Below are 27,013 nucleotides of genomic sequence, written 5' to 3'. Positions count from 1 at the left end.
TGAACTCTAAAAATAAAGGAAAAGAGATTTTGATCAAAAATTTCAACATGATTTAGGTGTGGTACTTAATTTTCTACTGGGCTGACAGAAATTTGCTGAGGATATGTAACTGTGCAATATTGTCCTACAATAACCTCCTTGTGTCAGCAACTTGAAAATTGTGTGTAATAAGCTTTATTAAGATAATGTAATTTTAATGATGAATTCTCCCTCTTGAAAAAAGAATGAGATTTGCATTTTTTATGATCACTGGATATTTCAATGTATTTGACAGTGATTGAAGTATTTCTGAAGTGTAGTTACTGTTTTAATGCAGGAATTGAAAAATGCATCACAAACTGCAGTGTGATAACGACCAAGTCATTTGTTTTTGTGATGTTGACTAAGGGCTAAATATTTAAAAGAATAAATCCCTTTCCTCTTCTTTGAGATAATACCAATGCCATGGCATCTTTCAAGTTGACCTGAGCAGGTACAGGCAGCCTTGGTATATTGAATATACGATCCCTACAGTGTGGAAACAGGCCATTTGGCCCAACAAGTCCACACCAACCCTCCGAAGACTAACCCACCCAGACCCATGCCCCCCAGCCCTATTATTCTACACTTTCCCCTGACTAATGCACTTAATCTACACATCCCTGAACACTACAGGCAATTTAGCATGGCCAATTCACCTAACTTGCACACCTTTGGATTGTGAGAGGAAACCCACACGGACACAGGGAGAATGTGCAAACTCCACACAGACAGCTGGAATTGAACCCAGGTCCCTGGCGCTGTGAGGCAGTAGTACTAACCACTGACCCACCAACTGCTCCAGTGGTTTAAGGCATGATCCCATTAAAAAGCAGAGCAGGCTTGAGGAGGCAAACAGCCTACTTATTTTCCTATTTCTTATGGTCTGATTTCAAAATATGGTACTCTGACCATGCAGCATCCCTCTGAATTGCAATGGAGTATTAGCCCTAGGTTTTATGTGCATGTCCCAAAGTGGAACAGTGTTATGACTTCTGCTTCCCATAAATAAAAATAATCACATTTTAGACTCAAAATGTTGAAGGTTCATTGTGTTTATTTTGTGCTACTCCCCTACATATTCCACAGCAGTCCAAGTTGTCTGGTGGACTGAAACATTGTTATCCATCACGATAACAGTGCTGCAGTATAATGTGGCACTCCCAGGGTGATTGTGCTTATAATATCTGTCTTTTCTGATGAAGGGTTTTTGCCTGAAATGTCAATTCTCCTGCTCCTCGATGCTTTTCCAGCACCACACTCTCGATTTGTAATATTTAGTTCCAAGCTCTTTAAAAATGATAAAATAACACGCCTTTATTAAAATATATATGAATATACTTACATAGACTCAATGCTGTCTATCACTATGACTGTTCCGATTATTATGTTTTCTCTAAATGTTGAAATTATGTTAATTGACAGGAGAATTTGAAGATATTCTGCAGTGGGAACTAGTCAGAAAACACCTTTGGCTTTCCAAAAGTAACTAAGGTTATGGTTAACCAGGCAGCAGTGATTCCTGTATTCCTACGTACATCAGATGCTTAGACAGCCTTGGGCAGCTTTGGAGAGCCTTCCATTTATGTCTTTAAATTCAGATTTACTGTCTGCATTTTTATTTACAGTTATGAAATAGTTAACATGCTCACCTGATTTAACCTCATGATTTGAAATTCATATCGCTCAATCTAGCAGTTTGACTTTGACTGGAGATGTGTGTTGCATCTTTCAAAGGATTTGTCTGAGTTTCTGTTATTGTATTCAGCTCCCAACTACTTAACATATTTAACCCTTTCAGTCCTGTTTACAGAAATGATGCATTTGAACCTTTCCTCTTCAGTGGTGTCTTTTTGGAATGCTAGTGAACATCAGTCTGTATTTTTGCTTAAACCTCTTAAATCTCCAATGAAATCATCAAAAGCTGCAAAGACCATTGTGTATTTGCAAACTCACTCTTTCTTTCCCCCGTTGCGAAACTTCCAGTTTATTTTTCAATCTAGTTCAGCATTAAATTTGTTTGAAATCTTTGGGTTTGACTGTCACTATGTTATGTATTCTAGTTCCCTTTTGATTGAAATAATCATGTTTTAGACTCAGAGTGCGACATCCAGAAAAGAAAATGACAATATTTGGCCATTTTGTTAGGACTGCAGAACCACCAAGATCTTTTCTAGAGTGTAAAGTGGAGTCCAGCAGAAAGTTAGAGGTGGTATTGCTTCCGTGTTGTCCATCACAGAGCAGCACATGCAGCACGTTACAGTGGATGGCCAAGACAAATGAGCATTACAAACTGCACATCTCCTGGAGGAGTAGCTACCAGCAGCAGCAGACTCATAAAAATGCTAAAGGTAATATACTGTCGATGTTCGAAAATTGAAACAAACAGACAATGCTGGAAAAAACTCAGCAGTCTGGCAGCATCTGTGGAGATGGAAAGAAAGTTAATGTTTTGAGTCCAGTATTACTTCTTCAGAACATCAAAATGTCGCATAATCCGGTGTATTTCATATTGCTTTCCATGTGGATGGTAGACTGATTCAATGGCCAAAAGCGTCTAATTATCATCAGAACAGATCCATCTGATGGCAATTATGTTGAAAAGCACCCACTGCATTTAGTTTTTTTTGTGACCAGATCTTTCAGTTTGGCTGCTCTCAAATGTCTTCATCACTGCCTGCTGCCTCGGCTTTGACAGCGCAGGATAGGCGAAACCACCTCTTCCCCCCCCATCTCCACTTTGGAAGACCCCTTAATGTCAGCAGTAACCAGCTTAGAGATTTATACTTCAAGCTAAGTGTCACAAAACTTATGGAGCATTTTTGGGGTTTTTGCATAGCTTCTTTCTAATCATTTTAAGTATTTAAAGTATTTTTAAATTAATTAATTGTAAGTGTAATAATATTCTAAATTTCTTCTAAAAGATTTGCTGCAATGTTATTTAATAATTCTAAATGTAATTAGTATTTCTTATTTAATATTTTGTGTTATTTAATTAATTCAAGTGAATAACTGTGGTAGTTGATAAGAAGGCACAAGGGGGTAAGTGGGTAAGAGGCTACGATAGCAGGCTGGCACCTGAGTAAGAGTAAGATAGCAGATAAGTGGATGAAGGCTTAGGGTAAGTGGGGGAGGGGTATTGTAGGAGAGGGAGTTAATGGCAACTGATCCAGGGAGGGTGTTGGAGGGAGAGGATTCAGAGGACAGTTTGGGTTCAAGGAGGGATGGGCAATCTGGGGGTGTTGGATCTTGGGAGTTAGAGTCAGCTCAGGGAGACTAGGATCTGGATTTGTGGATCGGGTCACGAGCGGGTGAATTGTTTACTACAAAGGGCTGTTGAGGCTGGGTCATTTAACATATTCAAGTTTGACATAGATGTTTAATCAGTAAGGGGATCAAGGGTAATGGGTCAAAGGCACTAAAGTGGAGTTGAGGATTATGAGTCATGATCTCATTGAATGGCAGAGCAAGCTCGATGGGCTTAATGGCCTACTTCTGTTCCTAAGTCTAATGGGTGGCTTATTGAGAGAGGGAAATCCAGTCCAATGACAGAGTTAAATTAGGTTAGTTTGAAGTGTTGGGGGTGGGAAGAGGTTGTTGTGGATAGTTACTCAGCTGTGGGACAGCATGCATCATGTTTAATAGTTAGCTAGGAGTTGGTGTAGGTTTGTACTCCGCCACCTCAAGTAAGTTGGAAATCTCTATCATCTCTAACTCAGAGCTGGGCACACGCTTAGAGGGCGAACATAAGGACTGCAGATGCTGGAGATCAGTCTAGATCAGAGCGGTGCTGGAAAAGCACAGCAGCTCAGGCAGCATCTGAGGAGCACGAAAATCGATGTTTTTGGCAAAAGCCCTTCATCAGGAATGAGGTAGGGAGCCTTTGGGATGGAGAGATAAATGAGAGGGGGTGGGGCTAGGGAGAAGGTTGCTAAGAGTACAATAGATGGATGGAGGTGGGGATGAAGGTGATAGATTGGAGAGGAGGATGGAGCAGATAGTTGGGTAGGGATATTGGCAGATAGATCAGGTCATGAAGACAGTGCTGAGCTGGCAGGTTCAATGTGGACTTCACTAGTTTCCTCATTTCCCCTCTGCCCACCAACCCCAGTTCCAACCTGCCAGCTCAGCTCTATCCCTATGACCTGTCCTATCTGTCAATCTTCCATCCACCTATCCTCTCCACCCTCTTTTCCGACCTATCACCTTCATCCCCATCCACCTTTTGCACTTTGAGCTACCTTCTCCCCAGCCCCACCCCCCTCCCATTGACCTCTTCACCCTGGAGGCTCCCAGCCTCATTCCTGATGAAGGGCTTTTGCCCGAAACGTCGATTTTCCTGCTGCTTGACCTGCTGTGCTTTTCTAGTACCAATCTAATCTTGACACGTTTAGAGGGTTCCAAATGTTGGACAATTCCCGCAGATTCAGCTAAATTGGCACTTCAACACAAACCCAACAATGTAACTCCAGTTCCTGTCTCTTCATTTTTTTTTCCTATCTTAAGTTCTGGACCATTGTTACTCAGTACATGGTTGCAGAGCAACACCGAGTATTCACTTAGCAATTAATTCCTGGCTCTTTAAGAATTATGTAACAATAATTATCTTACAAACTGTGCACCCACTATCTGCTGATTCAGTCAGAGAAAATGCAACTCATTCCTCCGAAAACTAATAGGTTTTTTTCCTTGGGTTCGATGGTCAGAGAATGATTTTTTTGAATTGTCAGAGTCCGAGCCTGAGTGTTTAGTTAAAATTCTGATGTTTTGATCCATATTGTGCGTCAGAAGCAGGTTTTAAGGAAACGGAAGAGAATCGTGCAAATTCTGTTTCCGTCAGCTCCCTCTCTGGTCGCCGGAATTGTTGAACTTAACATCTTTTGTTTTAGGATTTGTTTTCAAAGTTCTAGATCTTTAAAACAAAAGTGCCAAGTTTTACTCGTTGTGCTTTTAGAAGTGTAACATAATCGAAAGTAAACTCATTGAGTTGCCTTTTCAAAACAAAAACAAACTTTTAGTCTGACCGAATTGGGTGAAATTTACATCATGGCCACAGGTGAGTACATTTCTTAAACTCACAGAAAACTCGAGTGTTAACAGATTCATTTGGTTAAGACAGGCGTGTCCTCTTCGGAAATTGGAGCTTTCAGCTCTCTGGTTTCTAAACTTGTAGCGAAAACGTACTGACGGGAATTGGTAGTTTCACTAGATGACGAGGAAATGTCACAGACTAAACTCAAGACGGGTTTGGAGAAGGAACAAGTCTCAAAATGTTTCAGTGGTTTTGGTGCGGAGTCAGCACTGTTCTAAAGTCCTTATGTCAATCGATATCGGTTAGTGGGTCTTTGACTATTCATTGGACTTGCTTCTGAATCAATTTCCATCTGAAAGCACTACTGAATCACCAGTCAAGTCTAGTTCAAATTCAGAATTGATTCTGCCTTTAACACATTAAATAATGAGACTAAGTAGACTGACCAAACCTTTGTATTCTCACATACTCAAATGTACATGCTTTATGGCTTGCATTGCTGATGAATTTCACCCCCTCTTCCTGCTTTCACCCTCCCCTCCCCATTGCAACTCTTTCCCATTCCTGCCTGAGGTTCTTCTACCTCCACATGTTCTTCAATTCTTTTCTCCTGCCATCCTTGGTCCCATTTTGCCCTTTTCCATGTCCACCCCCTCCATATATCTTCCCCAACCCTCCTTGGCTCCCTTTTGCTCCAAACTGTCCCCCACACCTTGGCTCCAGGAATTCATTGCCATTTGCAAATGTCCCCCAGTACCTCACACTGTCCTGACATGGATTAAACATGCCATTCCTAACCTGTCACACAGTGTGCATCATCTATAAGATGCACTGGAGTAATTCATCAAGGCTTTGTCAACCTTACTTGACAAAATTACAATCTTTGCCACTAGGGGTGGCACGGTGGCACAGTAGTTAGCACTGCTGCCTCAATGCAGGGACCCAGGTTCAATCCCAGCTTCTGGTGACTGACTGTGTGGAGTTTGCACATTCTCCCCATGTCTGTGTAAATTTCCTCTGGGTGCTCCGGTTTCTTCCCACAATCCAAAGATGTGCAGGTCAGGTGAGTTGGCCATATTTAAAAAAGATTGCCCATAGTGTTAGGTGCGTTAGTCACAGGCAAATGGGTCTGGGTGGGTTACTCTTTGGAGGGTCGGTGTGGACTTGTTGGGCCAAAAAGCCTGTTTCCACACTGTAGGGAATCTAATCTAATCCTAGAAGGACGAGGTAGCAGATGCACCTGTAAGTTCTCGTCCAGGCCACAAACTATCCTAGCTTGGAAATTGTATCGCTGATCCTTCACTGTTGTTGGTTCAAAATCTTGGAACTCTCTAACAGGATTGTGGACATGCTACACAAGTTTGATTGCAGTGGTTCAAGAAGCTGGGCTACCACCAGTGTTTACAGGGTAATTACCAAAAGTTGACTTTGCAAGTGATAACCACACCTCATGAATGAAGTTTTAAAAAGTATTCATAATTCACAATGTACAGCAAATAATACTTAGTTTTCCTGATCATCTTGTAGTGGGAGGTTGTTCATGCACGACTATGAATCAGGAAGTTCCATAAAATATAGGATGGAATTTATTCAAACTCTAGTCAAACAAGGAGGAAAGTCGAAAGTCCTCTGTATAACTGGGTCATTAGAATGGAAGTCATTGCATTTTAAAAAATACAATATTCTTAAACTAATGAGGAGGCAGTGGCCTAAGGTTACTATCACTGGATTGCTAAGCTGGGGTTTGAATCCCACCATGGTAGAGGGTGGAATTTGAATTCAATAAAAATTTGGAATTAAGAGTCCAATGTTGACCTTGATTACTGAGGGAAAACCCCATTTGGTTTAAAAATGTCCTTTAGGAAAGGAAACTGCCATCTTTACCTAATATGGCCTATTGTTGATATTTAACTGCTCTTTGGGCAATTAAAGATGGATAATAAATGCTTGCCTTGCTGATGGCACCCTCATCCTATGAATACATTTTTAAAAGGTGAGTTGGAAAGGATGTGTACAGGATTGCTGACATTGTTTGGAAAATGCACCATTTGTAAAGGTAGACATTGCTCTTTTGACTTCTTAGAGTGCGAGTGCTTCTTTGTTTGGAATTGGTACTGAGAAGGGAGCAGATAGAAATATAAATGTTTAATAAATAATACAAGAAGAAATGTAGAATTTTAAGGCTATAGAAAGTGAGCAGGTCAGTTAAATCAGATTTAGATGTTTCTTGCAGTGAAAATTTAGATTAAGTTACTCAAAATAATTCCACCAGAAGAGAATTACTTGTTCATCAAACCAAAATGCCCTTGAATGTTTCCTTATTGCAATCTAATTGATTGTTAAATGAATCCAGTGCCTTGAGTACTTTTATTCAGACAACACAAGTACAATATCAATGGACTGAATGGCCTGTTTCTGTGCTATAATGTATAACAAAACTATTGACAAATCCTCATGTAGGTCTGTATAAGACTTCACATGACTGTCTTTACAAATACTTGCTCAGAGCAAGACTTCAAGAATAGATATTTTGCTACACATTGATGGAAAAAATAAAGAAATCAATATCTAATATGGTCATATAGCTCCCAGAACAATGCAGTGGTTTGTTTATGTAACAAATAGATCAGACCACAAATGTTTATCTAGCTTATGGCAGGAATTTTAGTACAACATAATACACTGCAGTGCATATGTTTCCAAATGGTCAGGCTCGTTATCCTCAACAAACTCTGCAGGTCTGGCAATATCTGTGCAGAGAGAGCACAGTGAATGCTATGGGTCCAATGACAAGAAATGTTCTCGAAGGCCTTGTCCAGCAGATTCTGTTTTTATTTCTGATTTCCAGCATCCGCAGTTCTGGGTTTTTAAAACAAATTTCATTATCCTGCTGTGCGAAGAGTGGGAAGACGTACCTTTCACAACCTAAGATATCCTTAGTGCTTACCAGCCCTTTCTAATGATTTGTTATTATTTTATTTACAGCAGCCAATTCATGTGATGCAATTCCACAAATAGTAATGAGGTACCAATCAGATGATCTGTTTTATAGTGAAGTTGATTGAAGAGTAAATGATGACCAGGATAATGGGGAAAACTCCCTGACTCTACTTCAAAATAATGAAATTGAATCTTTTATTCTACTGCACTGCCGAGAGTGCAACATTCCTTCAGTACCATGGACTATGAACTTAGACTAATGTGTGTGAGTCTCTAGAGGGGGACTTGAAGGTGAGCATGCCACGTGCTGAGCTTTGGCAAGGTATTGAAGTTGTGAAAATCTCACCTTTTGTGTTTAGTATCAGGACTACAAGTCTGCAAGGATCCTCTCTGACATATGACTCAACCAAGCTCTCTTCACAACTCTTGCTCCTTCTTATGTCCATGAATGTTATCTTTATCTTCCAGCCCCTGTTACTTAGTCACTTACTAAAGCTAATCTTTTAAAAGATTTTTGGAGCGGAATTTAAAATGCCCTGTTTTAGTCCTCTATTATTTTTCCAAGCGAATGAGATCTTTGACCTTCCTTCTATCTCTAATTTCCATAATGCATTGCTCTTGTACAGCTATGTTGCAACTCTCCCACAATTAGCAATGCAAAATTTTGCTTTCAAATCCAAATTTCAATGTGCCACACCACTGTGACCACATTGGTTGCAGTCATAAGTATGAATATGTGTCAGTCCTCATTGACTTCTCTGCTGCTGACGATCACCAAATCTTCATTTTGATATCTTTCTCTGTAATATACTTCAGTGGCACTGCTGTCACTTGGTTCTGTTTATGTCTGCCACTTGCACATAAATTCTGAAGAGGTGGGGAATTAAACGTTATCTGCTTTCTCTCATGGTGCAAATGGATTAGCTGTCCATTGTGTTCTGTACTCCCCTAATTGAAACAACTTGTTAAAGTTCGCAACTGTTATCTGAGTCAGAATTTAATGTTGGAAAAAACAAAGTAATTTTTTTTGATCTACGATGCCTACTATGATCCATGACACCATCCACCTCCCCAGCTGTCATCACAAACTGACGTGGGAGGTATTGAAACTTAGCATGTTGCTTGCCATCCCCTCCATAGGTAATGGATGCTGTGGTGATTCATACTAAACCTTCACTTGAACCTTAAAATCTGAAACTTCCAGTACAGCACATAATAATTAGAAAGTATGTTAAACAATAACATTATTCCTTTGTCTTAGCTATCCATATAATTATCTCAATGGAAACCATGCTGTTTCTTCCAAGTGTCTGAAATAGCACATTTACATTTACAAGTGCTATTGCGAACAGTCAAAGCATCTTTCACCAGGGTTTGTTTAGTAAAGGCATAGAAACTGCATGAAATCTATTTCAGAAGCTGAAAAAAGACCAGGTAACTGTTTCAAATGCACACCTTTAATCAGAACTCAGTTACCTCAGATGCAAACAATTTGTTAGTGTCGCTTGTGTGTTTCTGATTTTATTCTGGATTTCCAACTTTTACAATTCTTTTCCCTTGTAAAAGTTAAAGAATTATTTCGATCTAGGAATAGAACTTTTTAAACCAGTCATATGTTAGGTTCTTTTCGTGAGGTTTCTCACACAAGGTGCAATTTGTACACACCAACTTCTGCAAACAGTTAAAGTTTATGAAAACTTGTACAAGCTAGGTGATCCCTCTCACACACATTGCTGGTTGTGCAAAGTAGCCGAAAATGAGGCTCGGAACAAAGAAAACACATCTCCTTTATACAGGTCAGTCGGTAATGCTTACAGATACTCTGGCTACTCTTCCCCCCTCCAATAAACACATTACCCAGGTACATTGGTAGGATGAGGTTATCCTCGGAGATAATGTAAATGTAAATGCCCTAATCCTGAGGAATCGTTATGCAGACAATTTCCTGACTCCCATGATTCCCCAAGTCACTGTGGGTGTGATATATCCTAGCTTCAGGGGGGCCCTGAAAAAGAGTTCTGGCTCCACTACTTCCCCTGACAATGTAGGTGTGATGTGCTTCAGTATTGGGGATGATCATACAAGCGAACCTGATTGGCTGGGGGATGGCTACGAAAGTATATCTGAATGGAAGGGACTGAATGAGAGTTCAATATGATAATATTAAGGGGAGTAGTAGTAAATGAATGTCAAAATGGAGTGGAAGTCATCCGCATTCCTGCATGAATGTTGTCCGCACCCACTTTCTGAATGTTCAGCTTCTGGAGGAAGACAGTGCAGTTTAACCCTTTAATTGTTACATTAAAGACCAAGGAGATAGTCCAATTTGATCTTCCAACATTATATATACACCCAATCCAATCTTTAATCTGATACAGTCACCAATTTATCCCATGCTGCCAGTTTTTCTTATTTGGGAGAAAGTGAGGACTGCAGATGCTGGAGATCAGAGCTGAAAAATGTGTTGCTGGAAAAGCGCAGCAGGTCAGGCAGCATCCAAGGAGCATGAGATTCCACGTTTCGGGCATAAGCCCTTCTTTCAGGAATGAGGAGGGTGTGCCAAGCAGGCTAAGATAAAAGGTAGGGAGGAGGGACTTGGGGGAGGGGCGTTGGGAATGCGATAGGTGGAAGAAGGTTAAGGTGAGGGTGATTGGGCAGGGAGGGGGTGGGGGCGGAGAGGTCGGGAAGAAGATTGCAGATCAAGAAGGCGGTCCTGAGTCCGAGGGTTGGGACTGAGATAAGGTGGGGGGCAGAGGAAATGAGGAAGCTGGAGAAATCTGCATTCATCCCTTGTGATTGGAGGGTTCCTAGGTGGAAGATGAGGCACTCTTCCTCCAGGCGTTGTGTTGCCATGGTCTGGCAATGGAGGAGGCCAAGGACCTGCACATCCTTGGTGGAGTGGGAGGGGGAGTTAAAGTGTCCAGCCACAGGGCGGTTAGGTTGGTTGATGCGGGTGTCCCAGAGGTGTTCTCTGAAATGTTCAGTAAGCATGCGGCTTGTCTCCCCAATGTAGAGGAGGCCACATCGGGTGAAGTGGATGCAGTAAATGATGTATGTGGAGGTGCAGGTGAATTTGGGATGGATATGGAACGATCCCTTGGGGCCTTAAGGGAAGTGAGGGCGCAAGTTTTGCATTTCTTGCAGTTGCAGTGGAAAGTGCGGGAGTGGTGGTTGGGTTGGTGGGGGATGTGGTCCTGACGAGGGAGTCGCGGAGGGAGTGGTCTTTCCGCAACGCTGATAGGGGAGGGGAAGGAAATATATCCTTGGTGGTGGGGTCTGTTTGGAGGTGGCGGAAATGATGAAGGATGATACGATGTATCTGGAGGTTGGTGGGGTGGTAGGTGAGGACCAGTGGGGTTCTGTCCTGGTGGCGATTGGAAGGGCGGGGTTCAAGGGCAGAGGATCAGAAAGTGGAGGAGATACGGTGGAGATCATTGTCAACCAAGTCTGAGGGGAAATTGCGTTCCTTGAAGAAGGAGGCCATCTGGGTTGTTCGGTATTGGAATTGGTCCTCCTGGGAGCAGATGCGGCAGAGGCGAAGGAATTGGGAATATGGGATGGCATTTTTACAGGGGGCAGGGTGGGAGGAGGTGTAATCTAGGTAGCTGTGGGAGTCGGTCGGTTTATAGTAAATATCTGTGTTGAGTCAGTCGCCCGAAATAGAAATGGAGAGGTCTAGGTAGGGGAGGGAGGAGTCTGAGAAGGTCCTGGTAAATTTGAGGTCGGGGTGGAAGGTGTTAGTAAAGTGGATGAACTGTTCAACCACCTTGTGGGAACAGTCATTGATGTAGCAGAGAAAAAGGTGGGGGTAGTGCCAGTGTAGCTGTGGAAGATGGACTGTTCCACATATCCGACGAAGAGGCAGGCATAGCTGGTGCCCATGCAGGTGCCCATGGCTATTCCTTTGGTTTGGAGGAAGTGGGAGGATTGGAAAGAGAAGTTGTTCAGAGTGAGGACCAGTTCAGTCAGTCGAAGGAGGGGGTCAGTGGAAGGGTACTGGTTGGTACGGCAGGAAAGGAAGAAGCAGAGGGCTTTGAGTCCTTCGTGATGGGGGATGGAGGTGTACAGAGACTGGATGTCCATGGTGAAGATAAGGCGTTGGGGACCGGGGAAGTGAAAATCATGGAGGAGGTGGAGGGCGTGGGTGGTGTCCAGAACAAAGGTGGGGAGTTCTTGGACTAAGGGGGACAGGACCGTGTCGAGGTATGCAGAGATAAGTTCGGTGAGGCAGGAGCAGGCTGTGACAATGGGTCGGCCGGGACAGTCAGGTTTGTGGATTTTGGGCAGGAGGTAGAAACAGGCGGTGCGGGGTTGTGGGACTATGAGGTTGGAGGCGGTGGATGGGAGATCCCCTGAAGTGATGAAGTTATGGATGGTCTGGGAGATGATGGTTTGGTGGTGGGAGATGGGGTCAAGGTCAAGGGAGCAGTAGGAGGAGGTGTCCACGAGCTGGCTTTTAGCCTCAGCAATGCAAAGATCGGTGTGCCAAACTACCACCGTGCCTCCCTTGTCTGCCGGTTTGATAGTGAGGTTGGGGTTGGAATGGAGGGCTGCACCTTCTGAGGTTGAGAGGTTGGAGTGGATAAGATGGGTGGAGAGGTTGACCTGGTTAATGTCGCGGCGGCAGTTGGCTTTGAAGAGATCGAGGGCGGGTAAGAGGCCAGTACGGGGTGTCCAGGTGGATGGGGTGTGTTGGAGGCGGGAGAAGGAGTCGTCAGAGGGTGGGTGAGAATCCTGGTTGAAGAAGTAGGCCTTGACCCCACCTCCCACAACCAAACCATCATCTCCCAGACCATCCATAACATAACCTCATCACCTCAGGGGATCTCCCATCCACCGCCTCCAACTTCATTGTCCCACAACCCAGCACCACCCGTTTCTACCTCCTGCCCAAAATCCACAAACCTGACTGTCCCAGCGGACCCATTGTCTCAGCCTGCTCCTGCCCCACCGAACTTACCTCTGCATACCTCGACACAGTCCTGTCCCCCTTAGTCCAAGAACTCCCTTCCTACATTCGGGACACCACCTATGTCCTCCACCTCCTCCAGGATTTTCGCTTCCCCAGCCCCCAACGCCTTCTCTTCCCCATGGACATCCAGTCCCTATACACCTCCATCCCCCATCATGAAGGCCTCAAAGCCCTCCGCTTCTTCCTTTCCCGCCGACCCAACCAGTACCCTTCCACTGACACCCTCCTTCGACTGACTGAACTGGTCTCACTCTGAACAACTTCTCTTTCCAATCCTCCCACTTCCTCCAAACCAAAGGAATAGCCATGGGCACCTGCATGGGCACCAGCTATGCCTGCCTCTTCGTCGGATATGTGAAACAGTCCATCTTCCGCAGCTACACTGGCACCACCCCCCACCTTTCCTCCGCTACATCGATGACTGTATCGGCACTACCTCGTGCTCCCACAAGGTGGTTGAACAGTTCATCCACTTTACTAACACTTTCCACCCTGACCTCAAATTTACCTGGACCGTCTCAGACACCTCCCTCCCCTTCCTAGACCTCTCCATTTTTAACTTGGGCGACCGACTCATCAGGGACATTTACTATAAACTGACCGACTCCAACAGCTATCTAGACTACACCTCCTCCCACCCTGGCCCCTGTAAAAATGCCATCCCATATTCCCAATTCCTTCGCCTCCGCCGCATCTGCTCCCAGGAGGACCAATTCCAATACCGAACAACCCAGATGGCCTCCTTCTTCAAAGACCGCAATTTCCTCTCAGATGTGGTTTACGATGCTCTCCACGGCATCTCTTCCACTTCCTGCTCCTCTGCCCAGGACAGAACCCCACTGGTCCTCACCTACCACCCCATCAACCTCCAGATACGTCGTATCATCCTTTGTCATTTCCGCCACCTCCAAACAGACCCCACCACCAAGGATATATTTCCCTCCCCTCCCCTATTAGAGTTCCGGAAAGACCACTCCCTCATCAAGTCCACACCCCCCACCAACTCAACCACCACTCCCCGGCACCTTCCCCTGCAACCACAAGAAATGCAAAACTTGCGCCCTCACTTCCTTCCAAGGCCCCATATCCGTCCCAAATTCACCTGCACCTCCACATACATCATTTACGGCATCCGCTGCACCCGATGTGGCCTCCTCTACATTGGGGAGACAAGCCACCTATTTGCGGAATGTTTCAGAGAACACCTCTGGGACACCCGCACCAACCAACCCAACCACCCTGTAGCTGAACACTTTAACTCCCCCTCCCACTCCGCCAAGGACATGCAGGTCCTTGGCCACCTCCATCCCCAGATCATGGCAACACGACACCCTCAGGAAGAGTGCCTCATCTTCCACCTAGGAACCCTCCAACCACAAGGGATGAATGCAGATTTCTCCAACTTCCTCATTTCCCCTCCCCCCACCTTATCTCACTCCTAACCCTCAGACTCTGCACTGCCTTCTTGACCTGCAATCTTCTTCCCGACCTCTCTGCCCACCCCCTCTCTGGCCTATCACTCTCACCTTAAACATCTTCCACCTTTCACATTCCCAACACCCCTCCCCCAAGTCCCTCCTCCCTACCTTTTATCTTAGCCTGCTTGGCACACCCTCCTCATTCCTGAAGAAGGGCTTATGCCTGAAACGTCGATTCTCCTGCTCCTTGGATGCTGCCTGACCTGCTGCGCTTTTCCAGCAACACATTTTTCAGTTTTTCTTATTTGTATGTGTGTGTCTTAGGTAAGCTGCTGTCAATCTATAGGGGTCTGAGTCACATGGGCTTTGATAAGCTTTGTAGCAGAATTGCAAGAGAAGTCTGGTGAGGTTTATCTTGATATCGTGAGCAGTGTGTAACATCTTATTATGCATATGCCAAGAGATGAGGTGAGTTTCTCAGTAGGCAGTAGAGCTGCTGATTTGAGAGGATTATAGTTTTTTTAAATGCCTTAATAATGCCACAATTTGCCTCATTAATATTCAAATTCTTCTCTTACCAAATGAATCAAAAATCCTGCATGTTGAGAATTCTCGTCAGAGCAGGTAGCTGACAACTTCAGCTCATCTTCTCCAATGGACTTTCATGTTGGACCTTGGGTAACAGCATCGGAGAACATGCTTCATGGGCACCAATTATCAGTGCACCCCATGGCCATGGATGTTGGTATGAAATAAGGGCCAGCCTCAAAGAACTCTCATGACACATCTCCACTCCACTTGCAATATGCTTCTGTACATCATTGCTGTACCAGCAACTATCATTGTAATTCTACTGCAAAGTCACTGTGTTCAAGGACACACACCTTGCTCATGGATTACACCAGGATGCATCTCCGACCTGGTTACTTGCTTGCATGGTGCTGACTGACTGTGAGCTTATCTGGATGCTCCAGTGCAATGGCCTGCATTGCCTTTTTGTGCTTTAACCCCTCAGCCAGAGACACCAGGCTCACAGTACTGCTGCATTGTCATGTTGCTGAGTACAGACACAAAGCCAGGAAGTTTGTCATGGTTGTCATAGTTTTTAGTCAAGTGAAAGGATTTTTTTCTTTCAGTAAGTCCCAGCTCAGTTAGTCAAGACACCACCCACTACCATTCTGAGGCTTGATGTGGTCAGTCAGCCACTAGGGGTGGTTAGTGTGGGATGCTTTCCACATAAGAGGTGAGGAACCAAATGTCAGGCAGCTCACTGCCCATTTTGACTCTTTCTGCCCAATTGTGGCTGTTTTCCTTCTGAATGAGAAAGCTGGTTATTAAGGGAGATAACAGCTGTGCCACCCTTTTAGATTTGGTCCAAGTGGGGAAGTATCCTTAGTGTGTGAGCAGGCAGCGCAGAGGATGCACAGGGTTAATGGCATCAGGGACTGGATGTTGCATGTGATAGTGAAAGTGATAGAACGTGAGCCTCCCATAGTGGAAGATGGGTACAATGGTAGAGATGGAGTGAGTGTGAGGTATCTGATAGAGGAAGGTGGGATTTAATTTGGCACAGCGGAGAAAGGATTTGACCTTCTTGCGTCACTGCACATACTGCAGATGGTTGAGTTTGTCTATGTTGCAACCTGGACCAGCATGGGATGGTCTGATGTCAGAGTCCCCTCTGCTGCCTCTTGGGGGAAGAGGGCATCCTGCCTGTGAATCCAGCAGGACCTCCAGATCTCTCCCCACAAAGTGAGGTGCCTCATACTTCATGTGCAGGGCAAATGAAAGGAACCGTGTGCAGCATCTCCAGACTGATAGTACTTGTCCAAATGCACAATGACCTTCTGAAGATACCATCACAGCTAGGGATGCTAGTCAACTTCAGGCACCCTATCTGTAATGAGTTGTTCCAGGAATGGTACGTAGTAATATGGGGCAAGAATTGGACAAGAGGGGTGTCATGGAGTGTAATAAGTAGTTAGAAGCAATTTTGATAAGGTTCAGCGAGGAAATATTACTTGGCCTCATGGTGCATAACCCTAAAGACTTGATACATGTTTTTAGCCCCCAAAATAAATTAACACAAAATATTACTGATGTTAGAAATTTAAATAAAAAGAGAAAAAGCTACTAAAAATCAAGTGAGGTAGCAAATGCAGGAAGATAAAAAGTTAACATTTGACATCAAAATGAAAACAGGGTCATTGCCCTGGAACATTAACTCTGTCTTTCCATTGATTTGATCCTGATTACATTAGCAGTAATGGTTCATCAGCTGATCTGTGCTATTGGAACAAGCAGAAACAACAAGTAGTTCTTTATTCTTGATTGGCAGCCCTTTCTGGAATGTGTACCCTGACTTGGAAGGGGACATGATCAGTCCTCGTTCTGTTATCTCACTCTGGATTAGTCCACAGGTTCTCATGTTTAGACTCCTAGATGAACAGAAATGATTTTGGGTGAAGTTTGCACGTCTGCTTCTACCCCAGGATGAATCAGCATTGAAGAAAGGAAAGGGGAATGCGCATAGCCATGAAAATAAATAAATAAATCATTAAAATCATATGTCAACAGTGGTTCTATGAAAGCAGATCATATATCCCCAAACGTTCCTTTGGATGCTGTCTCTGATTTTGTTGGCTTACAATATAAAAACTATATTTAAATGGCTTGAAAATGGAACACTACTTACATCAGTAACTATATTTGTCTATCTAAACTCTTGCACTGTATCATATGTTTTCTTACTTGTAGTTTTCTGTTTTGACGGTATGAATCTGATTTCTTCTCAGCAACCTTCTAATTCCCTATACTTAAACGGACTTGAAGAACTCAAATTTTCTCTCTTCTCTAAATTGGGAATTTCATCTGTACTAACTGCACACTTGCCAAAATGAGAGATTATTTCTGTTATCTGGCATGCAGTACATCAAAAATGCCTGTTGGTGAGGAGTTCACAGTGGGAAGCTAACAAGAAAGAATATGGGGAGCTGGTGGCATAGGCATGATATCACTGGATGAATAATTCCAGGGGTGCGTGGGTTCAAATTCCACCATGGCAGCTGATGGAATTTGAATTTAACAGTTCATAAATCTGGAATATTAAACTAGCCTCAGTGATAGTTTTATAATTACCATCATTGATTGTTATAAAAATCCATCTAATTTACTAATGTCTATTAAGTAAAGAAAACTATCATCCTTACCTGTTACTCCTGACTCACAAGCAATGTGGCTGGATCTTAACTATCCTGTGAAATAGTCTAAACGTACAACTCGGTTTAAGGGCAATTAATGATGTGCATCAAATACTGGCTCATTTTAAACAGAGATTAGGCAATTTTTTTTTTCTTTGAGTCTCTTGAGTCTTTGGAACTCTCTTCCTGAAAAGGTGGTGAAAGTATTGCCCTTTAAATATTTTTAAGGTAGTGCAATAAATTCTTGATAAAGGCAGGAATGTGAATTTGAGGTTACAATCAAATCAGCTATGATTTTATGAACTGGCAGAGCGGGCTGAAGGGCTGACTGGTTCCTGATCTATGTTTCTTCGTAATTTTTTTTTCTGCATGGACCTCCAAGGTCTGTGTGTGGCAGCAACTTTTGAAATCGCAAGTCAATGCAAGGAACAGCATTGACATGCAGATCAGCACATGTGGACCCTCAGAGCAACAATGTGTCTAAACAGTACAGTTTTGAGGTAATGTTGCTTTTGATTCATGTATTCGGCCATCCCTCAACTTGTGGAGTAAGTGGCCACATTGTCCATATGTTGTTATTGTGCTTGAATTCTGTCCACTGTGTTTGAGAGAGGTTAAAACCTCCCCTATTGGAGGAGATCTTCCAACATATTGGCTAATGTTGGCCAAACCCAATCTGTTAATTCAGGCAATGTAGCATTCTGAAACATCTGAGTCAGACTGGAAACGTAACAAATATTATGCGCCAACTGGGTCAGTGTAGTTACTTTGAAGTTGCTTTTTCAACTTTTGAGCAATTGAGCATGATTGAAATGCTAAATGCTTTCAGTGGAAGTGATCTGGAATATAAATGTGATTGTGACTGTTAACTAGAGACATAATTGTACAATGACCTGTGATAAACATTCAGTTCTCTTCATGGGATTTTCAAAGGGAGGGTTATGCTCCAAACCTTTTTGCATTCGCAGGTAGTAATTTTGAGGTTACTATTTTTCCATTCAATAACATGGTAAGTGGATTGAGAAACTGCAATATTTTCATTATCTGCCAGGGAACCATAAATGAACTGTCTAGGACTTATACACTTAATGGTAAGGTCCTAGAGAGTGTTGCTGAACATGTGGAGATATTTGTTTTGAAAAAGGACCTGATTCATAACAGATTATATATTTAAACCACAGTGTGTGGCTTGTAGGATTAAATAGCTGCCATTTCTAGATAAATTCTTTTACAGCACTTTACACTTTGGGCAGTGCTCTCAAATTGTAAAACCACTTTGTGAATAATAATTCAGTTAATCATATGCCTGATTATATTTTGAATCTAGTGGTTGTTTAAAATGTTAATATATGGCAAATAGATTTACTTTACTATGAATCTGTGGGGAAAATACAAAATATTAAAATTGTGTGCGTGTGCAGTGCTATATCAGAAATTGTATTTTTGATTAAATATCATGAAAACTATGCTCTTAATAATGTAGAAGTTGAACTCCATCTGATGTATACATGATTCTACTTTAATCCATCTTTATTACTAAAGGCTTGACATTCATCAGGTGACATTGTGGGCTTGAAGGGAACATTACAGTTCCAGTCATCATGACTTTGTGCTACTTTCTGAAAAGCAAAATATTCTTTGTGTGTGTGTGTGTGTGTGTGTGTGTGTGTGTGTGTGTGTGTGTGTGTGTGTGTGTGTGTGATAGAGATGTGGGGGAAATGCCAAATACAATAAGCCAATTTGTAGACCTAGCAAAAAAAAAGAGGATGGGGAAATAGATTTTTAAATAAAATATTGTTGCTGTGAGTTAAAACAAATGAATAATCAAACTGCTAACTTGTTGCATAATGGGTCACCGGAAGATTATGATGATTTCCATTAGCTCATTTGATTATAGAAACAACATAGTGCTCCACCTTTACCACAATGGAGTGTATGCAAGATTTTTGTGTATGAGATAAACATTTCATTAGTTCCGAATGATAGTCTTTGCACAGGATGTTTTCTTTGCCTTTAGCACTTAAATGCACCATGCACTGGGCTGCTTTCAGAAGCCTAATGGAAGGATTACACAAGAAATGTGCAAAATGCAAAGAATTGTATTAACACATCTGATCATGTAGGAAATATCTTGAAGCACTGCACATATCACAAAATACTTAATTACAGTGGCTATTCTTTCACCTGGTCCATCATTCTAAATTGATACATTCATGAGAAGATACATGGCTAAGTATAACAAGGTTTTGCTCGTGGCAAACGTGTTTGGAAAATAGTGATGGGAGCACGTTTATAATGTTCAACTGCATTCTTGTGGTGCAGTAGTCGTGTCCAGAAGGTCTATGTTCAAGTCCCATTTGCTCCAAAGGTGTGTAATAGCATCTCTGAACAGGTTGGTTAGAAAATGTTTTATAATACCAAGCCAAGAATTCTGGTGGCACAGGTAGTGTCCCTACCTCTGACCCTGAAGACGTGGGTTCAAGTCTCACCTACTTTACAAGGTATCTCATAACATGCCTGAAGTTTGATTAAAAGTATGTATAATGCCAAGCCATTATCATGTCATACCAGCCCAAACCCTGGTCACTCATATATATTTAGATTAGATTACTTACAGTGTGGAAAGAGGCCCTTCGGCCCAACAAATCCACACCGACCCGCTGCAGCGCAACCCTCCCAGACCCCCTCCCTTACATTTACCCCTGCACCTAACACTACAGGCAATTTAGCATAGCCAATTCGCCTAACATGCACATTTTTGGACTGTGGGAGGAAACCAGAGCGCCCAGAGGAAACCCACGCAGAATTGTATAATGCTGACCTGTTTTTAGAATGGACACAAGGAATTGTTCAAGGTGAGTCCCAGAAGTCATAAGACTATACTCGTGGATTCAGCTGTTATTGGGGTCAAGTTATACTTTACTCAGGAAGAAATTAGAGGAGACCTTTTCAAATTCAATGAACATTTTCAAGGTTAAAAAGAAACTTTTCCCTAAAGATGTAAATAGCTCTTCCTATTGCCTTGTAATCTCACAGATTGAGAGCTGTCCAAGCTACTGATACAGTTTAAAAAAGTTAATTACCTTGGCTAAAAGATGACAGATGGATCTGTGCCCTAGACCTAGGCTAACCCAATACCTAATATGGAAGCCTGACTTGGCAACTTTTGGAGAATCTAAGAGTGAGGTTCCTCTTAAAAATTAGAGATCACACAGTAAAACCAAGACATGACAGAGCTTTTTTTCTGAGGGTTGAGAGTCCTTGAAAAGGCAGCGGAAGCAGAGTGCTTGAATATTTTCAAGACAAAGGTAGATAAATTCTTATGCAAGGTGTTGAAAGGTTATTGGAATAGGTGGGAATGTGGAGTTGTGGTTACAATCAGATCAGTCATACAGGATGGAAACAGACCCTTCGGTCCAATCAGTCCAAACCGACCCTGTTTCCAAACTAAACTAGTCCCATATGTGCTTGGCTCATATTCCTCCAAACTTTTCCTATTCGTGAATCTATCTAAATGTCTTTTAAACTGTACCTGTATCTGCCACTTCTTCTGGCAGTTCATTCCACACACAAGTCATGCTCTCTTACAAAAGTTGCCCCTCGTGACCTTTCTAAATCTTTCTCTTCCCAACTTAAAAATACACCCCCTAGTTTTGAACTCCTACACCCTAGGGAAAAGACCCTCCTCATTCACCTTGACTATGTCCCTCATGATTTTATAAACCTCAGTCATCCCTTAACCTCCAATGCTTCAGTGTAAAAAGTCCCAGTCTTTCCAATCTATTTTTCAACTGAAACCCTCTATTCCCGGCAACATTCTGTCATGAACTTACTGGATGGTAGAGCAGGCTCAAAGGACTGAATGGTCTTCTGCTTCTAATTTGTATGATTGTCATGGGGCATGAAATGGCAGGAATATCTTTACCTCATAAGGTATCTAACCTTGCAGCACTAGGCCTTAAATGGCATTAAAAATCGCACAACACCAGGTTATAGTCCAACAGGTTTAATTGGAAGCACTAGCTTTCGGAGCGTCGCTCCTTCATCAGGTGCTTGTAGAAGCACCTGATGAAGGAGCAGTGCTTCCAATTAAACCTGTTGGACTATAACCTGATGTTGTGTGACTTTTAACTTTTGTACACCCCAGTCCAACACCACACCTCCAAATCATGCCCTTAAATGACATGTATCTCTTTCTATAGTCTCAATGAAAGTGCCAATATTGCAACTTGTTAAAATCTTACCACATAACTGGAAACACAACTTTGTCTCAGGATGTTATATTGGAGAATTTATTAGCAGGATAATTCTTATTGTTAGCAATTTTATTATTTTCACAATTGCTAAATAAAATAGAGGCGGTGAATCTTTAAATTAACAATTTGGAATGTTGGGAACGAGTCAAAAACAGTTAAAATGAGCTCAGATACTTAAATGGCTGCAATCACCTTGAATTGTAAGTAGTTAAACTTTCAGGAATATTCAAAGGAATATCCAATGATTGAGACTAACTACCATATCCAGAAAAGATTGTCCAGTGGGGAATTGCTTAGATATTAAAATTCATCATCTCTAATGTTTAGCTCACAGTGAAACCTTCAAAATGTTTGGGGTCAGGATATCTTGACAGGTCTTTTTGCTGGATCAGAAGCTTAAATCTGAAACTCAATATGCATCAGAAGGAGTAAATTCCCTCCCCTCATCCTTTTTCTATTATCAAAGGATAACAAGGGAACTTTGACAAGGAACAATAAAAACTGCTAGTAAAAAGACCAGGTCCACTTACACCGCATACATATCCATTATGTACTGCTTAAATTCAAGCACATGCACTTAGATTCGGCTTGCAAATTACTAGGGCTGTGGAAGGGAGATTGAGGTGACTGAAGGAGAGTGGAGGCGGGACCTGTTGGGGAGGGGTGCAGGCTGTTGGAGGGATCTATGAGAGGAGATTGAGGAGGGGGGAATTCTTGTCTCTTCTCCCACACAACCACAATTGCCCTCTGCTCACCTGCCTTGTTGCCAGCCTCAAACTACCTTATCTTCACTTTCCCCACTGTCCTCAGTCATATCTACGCCTTCCTCACTGAACTGTTTCTGTAGTGTTTTTATCTGTGAATGTGCAGTTCCTTTACACATAAATCTGAATGCTACGCTATGTAGTGTTTCCAGAATCATGTGCATATGTGTTTCTGAATTGGCATAGTTGCCATCACTTGTTTCCAAGACTAGTTCCTGCTTCCATTGTTCTCTGACTTCCCCGTGCTGCAATTTCTGCAGGTTCAGCACATTCTTGAAGTCCAATTCCTGCTCTTGCTCAACACAATTCATTGTTTGACCATTTTACCCACAGTTCTTCGATTCAAGTTAGAAATTCACACATTCCATTGCTTTTCCCATTACCTACTGAATTTGTATGTTAGCGTTTTATGATTTATGTACAAGGAATTCCACATTAATCTATGCTGCATCTTTCTCCATTTAAATAATAGTCAGCTCCTCTATTCTTCCTGCCAAAGTGCATGATCTCACATTCTATCTTTCCACTTGCTTTTTCTGTGTCCTTCTGCAGAGTCTGTGCCATCTACACATATGATTTCATGTGTTATCTGAAAGATTGGCCACCGTACATTCACCTTCCTCATCCAAGTCATTAATCGTAAATAATTATGACCCCAGTGTTGATCACTGTCCTCTACTGGTCGGCAGTTGCTATCCTGAAATTGCCACCCATTATCCCAAATCTCTGTCAGCTATTATTTAGCTAATCCTCCAACTATATTGTTAGATGGGGAGGTTGTTTTCCCTGTCTATGACCAGGGTTTCTACACAGATGGTGAACCTGTGGAATTTTTATCACAGAAGGCTTTGGAGGATAAGTCATTTAAAAAATTCCAGATAGAATGTGTTAGATATTAAAAGCACTAAGGGGTATGGTGAGAAAGCAGGAATTTTGCATTGTGTTACAACACAGCCATGATCATGTTGAATGGTGGAGCAGATTTTACAAGCCAAATGGCCTTCTAATCCTCCTAGATTCTATGCTTCTTTGTTTAATATATGACTCCTAACATCACAGGCTCTTATTTTATTAAGTAATTCAACATATGACATTTTCATATGCCTTCTAGAAATCCAAATATTTTAAATCCTGCTTATCTCCTCAAAGAATTCTAATGAACTTGTAAGGTATGATTGTTATGTATTTCTCAGTGCTCTACTATTTCATACTTTATAATATATTCTTAACATTTTCTCAGAAACAGATGATAACTTAACTGGCCTGCAGTTCACCATTTTGCTTCTTCAATAAAGGTTTTACACTGGCAGCTTTCCAATCTTGTAGTATCTTTACAGAATCTTCAGCTTTTGGAAGATTATTACCAATATACCTACTGTCTCTAGCTACTTCGTTTAATATCCTAGGATGCTTCCCATCATGTCCAAGTGATTTAATGATCTTTAGTTCCCATATTATTTTCTTCTGTCACAATAGTTAGTTATTGTGTTAATTTATTCTCATTATGCCCCTTGAATATTTAATATTTTTAGAATGCTATTAGTGTCCTGGTGTATAAACTAATGCAAAATATTTAATCAACTCCTGTGTCATTTCCTGGTTCACCATTATTACTTATGCAGCCTAAGGAACCTGTATTCACTTTGTCCTCTCTCTTCTTTTTATACTTATATATGGATGTAAGTTTGCTCACTGAGCTGGAGGCTCATTTTCAGACATTTCATCACCATACTAGGTAACATCACCAGTGAGTCTCCGGATGAAGCACTGGTGTTAGTGATTTGCTTTCTATTTATGTTTAGGTTTCCTTGGGTTGGTTATGTCATTTCCTGTTCTTTTTCTCAGAGGTGGTATTTGGGATCCAAGTCAATGTGTTTGTTGATAGAGTTCCAGTTGGAAAGCCATGATTCTAGGAATTCTTGTGCATGTCTCTATTTGGCTTGTCTTAGGATGGATGCATTGTCCCAGTCGAAGTGGTGTCCTTCCTCACCTACATGTAAGGGTACTAGTGAGAGTGGGTCATGTCTTTTCGTCGCTAGTTGATATTCATGTATCCTGGTGGCTAGTTTTCTGCCTGTTTGTCCAATGTAGTATTTGTCACAGTTCTTGCAAGGTATTTTGTAAATGACATTAGTTTTTCTTGTTGCCTGTATAGGGTCTTTCAAGTTGAATTCACCATTGTTTTAATGTGTTGGTCGGTTTGCGGGCTACCAGGATGCGAAGGGGTCTGAGTAGTCTGGCAATCATTTTGGAGATGTCTTCGATGTAGGGGAGAGTGGCTAGGGTTTCTGGACATGTGTTGTCTGCTTGGACAGGGACCGCATCAACTTAGACCCCACTTACCAATCTCTGAGAAAAAGGACAGCAAATGACATCACCACAGGAAATGACATCACCAACCCAAAAAAAACCTTAACACAAACAAAAAGTGGGTCACTAACACCAGTGCTTCACCGGAGTCCCTCTGATGAGGTTACCTAGTTTGGTGAAGAAACATCTGAAAGCGAACCTTCCAGCTCAGAGCAAACTTACTTCCAGACCCTCAACCTGGGCTACAAATTTTCTCAACCCGGTAATATGTGTGTATGTGTATACTACCCTTAGCTTTTTTTCTCCTTTTCTTGGTCATCTTTTGTTTTTTTTTGTAAAACCTTCCCAATTATTTGTCTTGTAAATTTTGTGGCACTTTTTTTTCTCTTTCAATTTGATGCTATCCTTAACTTTCCTGATTGGTTTATCCCCTTGCAAGAATCCTTTTTACTGGGATGTATTTTTATTGGGAGCCATGAACTATTTTCTTTAACACCTGCCATTCTTCTTCAATTGTCTTCTCTCAATCTGAATGCTAAATTCCATGATGATATAGTCATAGGGATGTACAGCATGGAAACAGACGCTTTGGTCCAATTCATCCAACCTAATCTAGTCCCATTTGCCAGCACTTGGTCCATATCCCTCTAAACCCTTCCTATTCATGTACCCATCCAGATGCCTTTTAAATGTTGCAATTATACTAGCCTCTACCACTTCCTCTGGCAGCTCATTACATATATGTACCACCCTCTGTGTGTAAAAGTTGTCCCGAGGGTGTCTTTCTATTATCTTTCCCATCTCGCCCTAAACCTATGCCCTCTAATTCTGGACTCCCCCATGCCAGGAAAAAGACCTTTGTCTATTTATCCTATCCATGCCCTTTACGCTTTTATAAACCTCTATGAGGTCACCCCTCAGCCTTCAACATTCCATGGAAAACAGCCCAACCTATTCAGCTTCTCCCTCTAGCTCAAATCCTCCAACCCTGGCAACATCCTTATAAATCTTTTTTGAACCATTTCAAGTTTAACACCGTCCTTCCGATAGGAAGGAGATCAGAATTGCATGCAATATTCCAAAAGTGGCCGAACCGATGTCCTGTACAGCCACAACATGACCTCCCAACTCCTACACTCAATGATCTGACCAATGAAGGAAAGCAAACCAAACTCCTTCATTATCCTATCTATCTGCAACTCTACTTTCAAGGAGCTATGAACCTGCACTCCAAGGTCTCTTTGTTAAGATTTGTTTTTTTTTCCAAAATGCAGGCACCTCACATTTATCTAAATTAAACTCCATCTGTGACTCCTCAACCAATTGGCCCATCTGATCAAGATCCCGTTGTAATCCGAGGTAACCTTCTTCGCTGTTCACTATACCTCTAATTTTGTGTCGTCTACAAACTGACTAACTATACCTCTTAAGCTCTCATCCAAATCATTTATATAAATGAGGAAAAGTAATGGACTTAGCACCGATCCTTGTGGCACTCCACTGGTCATAGGCCTCCAGTCTGCAAAACCACCCTCCACCACCACCCTCTGTCTTTTACCTTTGAGCCAGTTCTGTATCCAAATCACTAGTTCTCCCTGTATTCCATGAGATTTAACCTTGCTAACCAGTCTCCCATGGGGAACCTTGTCAAATTACAGAGGAGGAAGTGCTGGATGTCTTGAACGGTTAAAGGTGGATAAATCCCCAGGACCTGATCAGATGTACCCGAGAACTCTGTGAGAAGATAGAGAAGTGATTGCTGGGCCTTTTGCTGAGATATTTGTATCATCGGTAGTCACAGGTGAGATGCCAGAAGACTGGAGATTGGCTAACGTGGTGCCACTGTTTAAGAAGGGTGGTAAAGACAAGCCAGGGAACTATAGACCAGTGAGCCTGAACTCGGTGATGGGCAAGTTGTTGGAGGGAATCCTGAGGGACAGGATGTACATGTATTTGGAAAGGCAAGAATTGATTAGGGAGAGTCAACATGGCTTTGTGCGTGGGAAATCATGTCTCACAAACTTGATTGAGTTTTTTGAAGAAGTAACAAAGAAGATTGATGAGGGCAGAGTAGTAGATGTGATCTGTATGGACTTCTGTAAG

At 42.3% G+C, this 27,013-nt stretch overlaps 1 protein-coding gene across 2 annotated transcripts in view; it reads left to right on the top strand.

Annotated features, from left to right (window-relative positions):
- Positions 1-4,956: 4,956 nt before the first annotated feature.
- The window catches only part of LOC132828346 (AMP deaminase 2-like), a 168,226-nt gene continuing 146,169 nt past the window's right edge, over positions 4,957-27,013 (top strand). For both annotated transcript variants that reach the window (XM_060845371.1, XM_060845370.1), the window contains exon 1: positions 4,957-5,074. In XM_060845371.1, coding sequence (XP_060701354.1) covers positions 5,065-5,074 — 10 coding nt within the window. In that variant the 5' untranslated portion in view covers positions 4,957-5,064. The remainder of the gene's footprint in view (positions 5,075-27,013) is intronic.

This window comes from Hemiscyllium ocellatum, chromosome 26, assembly GCF_020745735.1.
Source record: "Hemiscyllium ocellatum isolate sHemOce1 chromosome 26, sHemOce1.pat.X.cur, whole genome shotgun sequence".
Lineage (NCBI taxonomy): Eukaryota > Metazoa > Chordata > Chondrichthyes > Orectolobiformes > Hemiscylliidae > Hemiscyllium > Hemiscyllium ocellatum.
This window is presented reverse-complemented; position numbering and strand designations above follow the sequence as displayed.